Below are 9,381 nucleotides of genomic sequence, written 5' to 3'. Positions count from 1 at the left end.
GTATATATGAACCTGTGACCCCCGGGTGCATTGGTACATGTCATACCGCTAGATCAAGGGAGCTTCTTGTATCAAAGATTCCATTCAGCAATGTATACCTCGCAATTACTGATATACGTCCTCAATATTTGAGCTGTGATAACTCAGAGAGAGCACTTAAAAGTTGCAGCGGAAATTATAGTAATTTTGTTCCTGTATTTCAAACACTTTTTCTATTATAACAACAATATAATAATGTATGTAATCATAACAACAGAATAATAACAGATACAACAAACGATTTGTTTGCAGTGTGGTCAGAATGGAGTGACTGGTCAGTTTGCACTCGAACTTGCGATGAGGGAATTCGCTTGCGGACAAGAATATGCGAACGGGGAGAATGCAAAGGTCGAATTAATGAAAACGAGCCGTGTATTATTGTTCAGGAATGTCCAAGTAAATACTTTATATGGATTTTGATTGTTTTATTGCTCAATTATTGATGTGTAACTTAAGTTTATGCCTATGTGGGAATTGGCTTTAGTCGGGCTGCAGGTAGACTTTAATACATTCTACATACTCCCTTACATTTACAACCAATATTTAAAGAGATTTATTGCATTGATAAGGCATTAGCTATAGAAACATTAGCGATTATAGAACGTTAGATAATCATAGCATATTGCACATAACATCCAACCCTTTCTACAAAGAAGGGGAGGGGTTATGAGCATGGGTAAGTCACTTAAGAGCCAATTGGGGTTCAGAGGCTTAAAGCAAACAAATTATCTACTTAGAATAGAATATGCGTGCCCATTATGGGATTCCGAATTAACTAAAGGTAACATCCAGAACATAGAGAGAATTCAGAAGAGGGTTTGCATAACATGTATTCTTGGTAATGCATATACTTCCTACTCAGAATCTCTTGACACGCTTGGTCTGGAAAAACTTCAATGCCGTATGGTGGTGGTAGCATTAACGTTATCCAGGGCCGCGACGAGGACACTTCTACCATGACCCCAACTGAAATAAAGGCCCTTTTCGTTGATAAGCTATGCTTGATACGATAGTACAACATGTTTCCATTCGAGCACTGTTATTTGATTTATTTGTTTATATATATATGTATGTATGTATATATATATGACCTCTATGTATTTTTTCTCCGCAAGTTGATGGAAATTGGGCTAAATGGTCAGCCTGGACAAGCTGTTCGAAGACGTGTAGTGAAGGTATTCGATCTAGAACTCGTCGATGTGACGATCCAGTGCCAATGTATGGCGGACAGACGTGTTTGCAAGTTGGAGGAGATGCTATCGAGGAGGGAAAATGTGTTGAAGTGAAAAATTGCCCAGGTAAGTACAGTATATTGTTATTGTCAACGAATTATACAATGCGTTCCGTAGGCCTAATTTCTTCTGGATGTTTATGATATTGATAAATAGGCCCACATATTTGCCAACTTAAGTATCAATTAATTAGTATCAGTATTTTCTTTGATTATTCATAATTATCGATAAAACAAATATAATTAGTTATTCATTACAATGTTTATTTTATTTTTCTTATGAAGTTGATGGAATGTGGGGACAGTGGCGCGCGTTTTCTGCCTGCTCAGAAACATGTGGTGATGACGCTGTGCGGACCCGTCAAAGAGAGTGTGATAGTCCATCAGCGCAGTTCGGTGGCAAACCATGTTCCGGCGAAGCTGAAGAAACGAAAAATTGTGGTCTAGGTCCATGCCCAAGTATGTCAATTTCTTTTTTCTGTGCTTTTAAAAAATATGTTAATAAGTATTTACAATACAACAATTATTATTTATCGCCATTCCTGTGCGATATTTGACCAGACCCGTTCCTCAAAATATTTAGTTGACTTTCATTGATATAAATTAATATGTACATTTTGTTTTATTCAATACGGGTATTTAGCATAGTAATAAAGAATAAGCACTTCTATCGACATGTACGAGATAACCTTAACAATTTATTGTAGGTAAATTGCTTTTAATGCTTTTAAAGGTTGAAGTCAACTTGGCCCACTGTCAACTCTACGGCCCTTGACCAACTCAGCCCATAACCATACATAACTCTGCCCATACACATGGATCGAGTTGGTTATGGGCCGAGTTGGTAATGGGTTGAGTTGACAAGGGCCGCGTTAACAAGGGCTGAGTTGTTGGTTCGTGGACCGAGTTGGTGAAGGGCCGAGCGGTATGTTCCGAGTCGATTAAAGGCCAAGTTGACATGAATGAATACGATAGACCCCAATTAGAAAGCAATCAGAGTATCTCTGATTAGGCCAAGATGGGCAAACCAATATTTTTAGTCGAACGATTTTAAGTGGAAGATAGTTTCCCCTCCATCCCCCATCCCCCGCCACCCACACCCAAGTTTAATCATGTTTTTTTCTTCTTTTTGACAGTCGACGGTCAATGGAGTAATTGGGGACGTTGGTCCGGTTGCAGTAAGACTTGTGGTGATGGTACAAATGTGCGGACACGAAGATGCAATAATCCGAAACCTCAATACAATGGCCAATCTTGTACTGGAGATCCTAGAGAGAAGAAAACCTGCCATTCGGGTATAGAATGTATTGGTGAGTGACATGAAAGAGTGTGTTAACATTAAACTGAATAAGCACAATGCGGTATGGCGTGCCGTTAACGGTGGAGTTTTATAGATTGGTGGTCAATCCTAATGTCATGGATCCAATTCGTGTTATAGTAGGCCTAATAGGATTTTATCTCACGACTGTCTAAGCCTCAAAGGTTTAGCAGAGGTGAACATTATTGGGGGAAGGACCAGGTTTACCGTATTTTTGTTATTTAACTCTGAGGGCGGCAAGTTGCCGCCCTCGAAGTCGGCAAGCAAACTTATATGGTGAATATTTGACGTTTTCAATGTGCGTAAAAACCTTCATTTACTGCCTAATACTATTTATAGCCTCACATTGTTTATCATTTTCGAATGTAGGGGTCTTTAAGTATGTATGTATAGGTATAAATTGTGTATATTTTTTCCTCTAATTTTGATCTTCTAAACAGTTCTGTTGTGCAAAATGCAGTTTATTTAAACTACGGTATCATATAGATCTACAGTAAGTAGCATAAAAATAAAAGAGCACAATATTTGGGGGCTCAATGATTAGGGATAGGAAGCTCACAAAATAAGGTCATTCGAGGGGATTTTTACTTCAACGTGATTTTTTTTTTTTTTTTTTTTTGCTTCTAACATTTTCCATGGGGGGGGGGGAGCGAATATTTTAGTAGTAGAGTGCGCCCCCTCCCGCGCACCCCACAGATACGCCACTGATAGCCCATAAACATAAAATGTAATAGTTTCTATGAGGTTTCTAAACAGTTGTAACATGTATTTCCATAGGAGTTGCCTATTGGAGTAGTTGGTCAGACTGGTCGCCTTGTTCTGAGTGTCTCCTATACAAACGACAACAGCGTAATCGTCAGTGTGTTATCCCAAAAGGAGCTACAGCTTACAATTGCAAAGGTTTCTCGGTTGAATATCACAAATGTACGTCTTCAATGGATTGCATGGCTCCAGATGGTAAGACTATAAAATTTGAGACTTTTTATATAATATGTAGGCCTATTATAATTAAACAGATAAATGGTTTCTTTTTTTAATGGTTTCGCACTTTCTGAATTCCCCATTCATTAATGTCTCACAAATCCAAATACTTTTTGAGCATCTCCGGATAAAAAGGTGTTCTCCTTTTGTGTGTAAGTTTTATCAAGGAACTTAAATAGCAGAAGAATAAGTTGCTCCGTGTATTTGCATTAAAATCGATGGATTCGCCCTCCTGCGGTTGCAGTAAAATTTGGACATTTTTACTAAGTGGAGAAACTAAAGGAAACAAGTGAACAAGAGCAGCGCCTTTATTATTTTTATATAGCGCCGCCGCGCGGTTACAGTAAAATTGCTCTCCGTGTACCCACAATGCCTTTTGAACGGATGTTCCACTAATTGGAAAGCTGCTCTATCTTCTGCTATTTATTATCTTTGGTTTTATCCATAAATAGAGGTAAATTCATAACAGGTCTCCCTACTCCCAATTGACTCTTCCAATATTATATGTAAGAATTACATTACTTCTCACTTAAAAAACGAGGTGTTGGTAATTTTTGAAGACAGTGCATCGGTTTTATTTTTTCATGGTGTAGCCTGTATTATTGTTGATACATCTATATAAACAAGGAATTAGCAACAACAACCAAGTCACAATCTAGTAGTTAGCGAAACTGTTGTTGTTGTTGTTGTTGTTGCTGTTGCTGTTGTTGTTGTTTTTGTTGTTGTTGTTGTTCACAATTGGATTTTTTAGCTCCGATGAGGAGCTCTAGAAACACTCGGCTGATTGATTAACATATCTTTTTTTTAGATCTACTGCCTCATGAGGCTGATTGATTAATAGTTGATTGATTAATATGTCTTTTTAAGATCTACTGCCTCTATTATACTGCCCTCATGAGGAGCTCTAGAAACACTCGGTTGATTGATTGAAAGTTGATTAATAAATCTTTTTTAGATCTACTGCCTCTATTATACTGCCCTCATCAGGACTTTCGAGATTACGATAACTTGTTTATTATTCTAATAATTGTCTCTCTTTTGTATCAGAGGCACAATTCTCAGTGAGAAGTGCAACAACGATCATAGGTTTGGTTACATTCTAAAATGTAGCAAAATTTTTGAATAATTTCCTTAAAACCTGTATGCTTACTTTTTTGGGTGTAAACAGTTTCGCTATCTACTAGATTGTGACTTGGTTGTTGTTGCTAATTTCTTGTTTATATAGATGTATCAGTTAATATTTCATTTACTGTTTATTATCAGAATAAATATTCCATTTTAATCACTGCTGTATCTTATTATTATTACTATTTGTTGATAGATGATTCTGACAAATTCAGTGGAAGCGGTAGCGGTAACATCTGTATTGGGGTAGGAAACCGTTTTTGTATATTTACTTTTTTGTTTAAAGTTGCTAAATAAATTGGCGCTTCTCGCCTGCACATGGGTGAATGATTTCGTAACCCCTATTTTCAAAAACAACGGTTTCATCTGGGAACCCAGGCAGGTACAGGACTTCCGTCCATGGGGGTGGGGGCGCCAGTGGAGGCGCCAGTGGGGACTCCGTTCGGGGAGAGCTGCCCCACTCCCGTAGTGGGTCATAAGCACAATTCGTCGGGGAAAATTATGTCTTTTCTAAATATTTAGACACTAAAATCGATTAAATAAGCCTTTGAAACCCCCAAATTGTCGAACTATTCAGGGCTTTTCGACGCCCGACCACGCCCACTTTGCTGTCTTTAGGGACATCAGCTCCCCGTCGAGAAAATCCTGGCGCCACCTTTGCTCCCATCAGGAAACGCTGGGGAATGAATCCAAATTTCGTCGGGAAACACTACAAGCCATTACTGTCTGAGAGTGCCAGTTCCGGGCATCTGAGGTGCTTAGTCTTAAAATTTGCTCTAAACGGTGTGAAGGAGATGAGCTTGGACCCTAGTCGGGGAATTTAACCACTCGTCGGGAACCTTGCACCCCCTCCCAACGTCGAGGAATTTCTTTAGTTTTTGTTTTTATTCTCCCTTTGCAACCCCACAAGCAATTGGGCCATTGGGCCCCGCAGGGTTATGCCCATTTACACTCCTTCACAAATAATAGATTGGCCTATCTCAAAATTTCTTTCTTCTTATTTCTACGCTCCTGATGATATATGCATATATAATATCGATAGATTACCGGTTTGTAGAGTAGTTTAATTGTAAGTTTTGCTATTTTTCGCTATTTTGTAAATGAGATTGTGGACACGATAAGAAGAAACCTCTCCACGAATATACGCCCCATATATTTATATACTTATAATAGCATTGCCATAATATAGATTATCGGTTTGGAAAGTAATATAATTTATACTTTTTACTATTTTTTTTCGTAAATGAGTTTGCTTTGTAAAGTGAATGTTTGTTTGCTTGTTTAATCTATTTCTCCACACACATGAACATATTAATGTAATTGTGGGTGTTTTCTTACGTAGACGATGAAAAATATTATGTACAGAATCGGGCACAATTCCAGTATTGTTTTCAGTACTGTACTATAAAGGAAATGAATACAGACTACGACTATTTATAGGGAATTAATATAGACTAAATATAGACCTGGGAAAATATCAACTTACGACTATTGCTTTTCAAGAAATTGTAATTTGTAATAATGGTCATTATTATCTTAATCAATGTATGAAATTATGTATGATAAAACAAAACTACAAATCCTTCGGTAATTATTATTATACTGATGTAGACTTCCCACAAGTCTATATACTGTATATTTTCCCTAGTGTTAGAAAATAGAAACGTTCGGAGAGCGCCACCAGCGTCTGTGTATGTGGAGAAACTTTGCTATATTGTTGAATTTGGATACTCTATAGAGTTGTAATAAGAATATACACTATATGCATACAATCGCGGAAACGCTATTGTTACAAAAGAAGCAATATGTAATATGAAATGCCAAAATCGGTTTATTGTCAATATATTTCACTGATTAAGACAACATTTAAGGAATGATATGATAAAGCACAAACATAGTAATACATCAATTTAGACCTTAAGATATAGAATAATATGACGGAATATGATGTACAATCATACAATAATCATAAGATATAACAGCATTATTACATCAAGTAAAATATTAATATTTGTTAATTTACAAGTTATAATGACATTAATGTATTTATTATTGAAATAATTATATTGGTATAATTATTAAATGATTGTTTTCATATTATTTATACAAATTTATCATTGTTGTCACTTTGTATTATGATTATGATTGTTATTTCTCATTTTAATACCATGTTGTTATTGTTAAAAATATTTGGTACTCATTTATTTGTTTGAAGGAAAACTGTTGCGATGATGTAGATGGATGCTCTAGCGGATCGGTTTCATTTTCCTCCAGCGAAGTAGATATGACTGTAGGCCCACTACCAACGAAATGCCTACCTGCCAAAGATGATGACAGTATTAGTGATGTAATAAGCAGCAAAGATGATGACAGTGTTAGTGTAATAAGCAGCAGCAACGACAACACAAATGGCGATGAAAGAAAAGAAAAATTTATATGGATTGACTGTTCAATAAACGTAGCAACTCCAAGTCCTCCTACTATTGACTGCGATTCTTCGAGCGGCGATTGCATTTACAGAATTCTTAATCCACCGGAAGTGGAAGAAGATAGCGTCTCTGATTATGATGTTGAGAGCGTGCCTGACTCCGATAGTGGAGGAAAGGTTGGAGGCAATAACATTAAAAGTGAAGATTATGGACCCTCATTAAAAGAAGACAGGAGTAGTTCTAGTAGTAATGGTGGCGGGAACAATAACGGCGGTGGAGGTGGTGGGAACAATAACGGCGGTGGCGGTGGCGGCGGTGGTGGTAATTCTTTCTCCTCATCTGGCAGCACTTAATTAAAATAGATAAATAAATAAATAAATCACTTTAAATGTTAATTACAAACAAACATCTAACAGACCAACACACAGTAACAGTATATGGACAGCATTATATACTCATCATAATAAGCGTTTCGTCGTCTGAACTTCGCATGCACTATATCAAGTCAATCGATATAAACAAAAATACATAACATACACACAACATAGGCTTATGTCGATTGACAAAGAGCAGAGCTACTTTTAAATTGAAGGCACAACAAATTCCTGCTCAACATCTAAAGCTTCAATGTTATACATTTGTACAGCGCTAAACACAGGGTCTCTTAGCGCAAAACAAGTGAACAGATGTATGTACAGGTAATTGGAAAAAGAATCTATAAGAAACTTTACTTATCCTTCGTTTTGAATGTCTTGTGTCAATCATCCTGTGTATTTCATTAACGCTAAAGAATCTTACTACCTGTACTACTGAGTAAAAGACAAAATAAACGTTTTCAATAAAGAAATATATTTTATGTTCCCTAATGCGTCAACCTCTGTCACTGATTTTGTATATGACTATGATAGTTTTTCAGCAATACAAGTTTTTTACTTCTTTAGGTACAGTCATGTTACACATCTAGATGTGTATAAGAGACAGTCAATATATTTCACTGATTAAGACAACATTTAAGGAATGATATGATAAAGCACAAACATAGTAATACATCAATTTAGACCTTAAGATATAGAATAATATGACGGAATATGATGTACAATCATACAATAATCATAAGATATAACAGCATTATTACATCAAGTAAAATATTAATATTTGTTAATTTACAAGTTATAATGACATTAATGTATTTATTATTGAAATAATTATATTGGTATAATTATTAAATGATTGTTTTCATATTATTTATACAAATTTATCATTGTTGTCACTTTGTATTATGATTATGATTGTTATTTCTCATTTTAATACCATGTTGTTATTGTTAAAAATATTTGGTACTCATTTATTTGTTTGAAGGAAAACTGTTGCGATGATGTAGATGGATGCTCTAGCGGATCGGTTTCATTTTCCTCCAGCGAAGTAGATATGACTGTAGGCCCACTACCAACGAAATGCCTACCTGCCAAAGATGATGACAGTATTAGTGATGTAATAAGCAGCAAAGATGATGACAGTGTTAGTGTAATAAGCAGCAGCAACGACAACACAAATGGCGATGAAAGAAAAGAAAAATTTATATGGATTGACTGTTCAATAAACGTAGCAACTCCAAGTCCTCCTACTATTGACTGCGATTCTTCGAGCGGCGATTGCATTTACAGAATTCTTAATCCACCGGAAGTGGAAGAAGATAGCGTCTCTGATTATGATGTTGAGAGCGTGCCTGACTCCGATAGTGGAGGAAAGGTTGGAGGCAATAACATTAAAAGTGAAGATTATGGACCCTCATTAAAAGAAGACAGGAGTAGTTCTAGTAGTAATGGTGGCGGGAACAATAACGGCGGTGGAGGTGGTGGGAACAATAACGGCGGTGGCGGTGGCGGCGGTGGTGGTAATTCTTTCTCCTCATCTGGCAGCACTTAATTAAAATAGATAAATAAATAAATAAATCACTTTAAATGTTAATTACAAACAAACATCTAACAGACCAACACACAGTAACAGTATATGGACAGCATTATATACTCATCATAATAAGCGTTTCGTCGTCTGAACTTCGCATGCATATGCCTAATCGGTATTTTCCTGATACTTAGGTATCACAAAGAGAGAATCAGCACGATTTACTAAGTAAAATATCAATTTCGCAAAAACGTAAATTTAAAGGATACAGTTCACGATTTTTGGGATGACTTTTTTACCCGCCATTTCCCGTTCTTATAATGTTCTATTGGGACCTGGGATCACAACAATAC

The 9,381-nt window shown here is 36.4% G+C and overlaps 1 protein-coding gene across 1 annotated transcript in view; it reads left to right on the top strand.

Moving 5' to 3' along the window:
- Positions 1-7,989, top strand: part of LOC117119353 (properdin-like) — a 9,358-nt gene extending 1,369 nt beyond the window's left edge. Inside the window, exons 3-9 of the mRNA XM_033264144.1 lie at positions 290-435; positions 1,155-1,337; positions 1,556-1,729; positions 2,407-2,580; positions 3,366-3,545; positions 4,891-4,940; positions 6,910-7,989. Coding sequence (XP_033120035.1) covers positions 290-435; positions 1,155-1,337; positions 1,556-1,729; positions 2,407-2,580; positions 3,366-3,545; positions 4,891-4,940; positions 6,910-7,476 — 1,474 coding nt within the window. The 3' untranslated portion in view covers positions 7,477-7,989. The remainder of the gene's footprint in view (positions 1-289; positions 436-1,154; positions 1,338-1,555; positions 1,730-2,406; positions 2,581-3,365; positions 3,546-4,890; positions 4,941-6,909) is intronic.
- The last annotated feature ends 1,392 nt before the right edge of the window (positions 7,990-9,381 follow it).

Source organism: Anneissia japonica, unplaced genomic scaffold, assembly GCF_011630105.1.
Source record: "Anneissia japonica isolate Jap-2015-1 unplaced genomic scaffold, ASM1163010v1 scaffold287806_len661372_cov189, whole genome shotgun sequence".
NCBI classification, from domain to species: domain Eukaryota; kingdom Metazoa; phylum Echinodermata; class Crinoidea; order Comatulida; family Comatulidae; genus Anneissia; species Anneissia japonica.
Note: the sequence above shows the minus strand (reverse complement) of the source record. Positions and strands in the feature narration are given on the sequence as shown.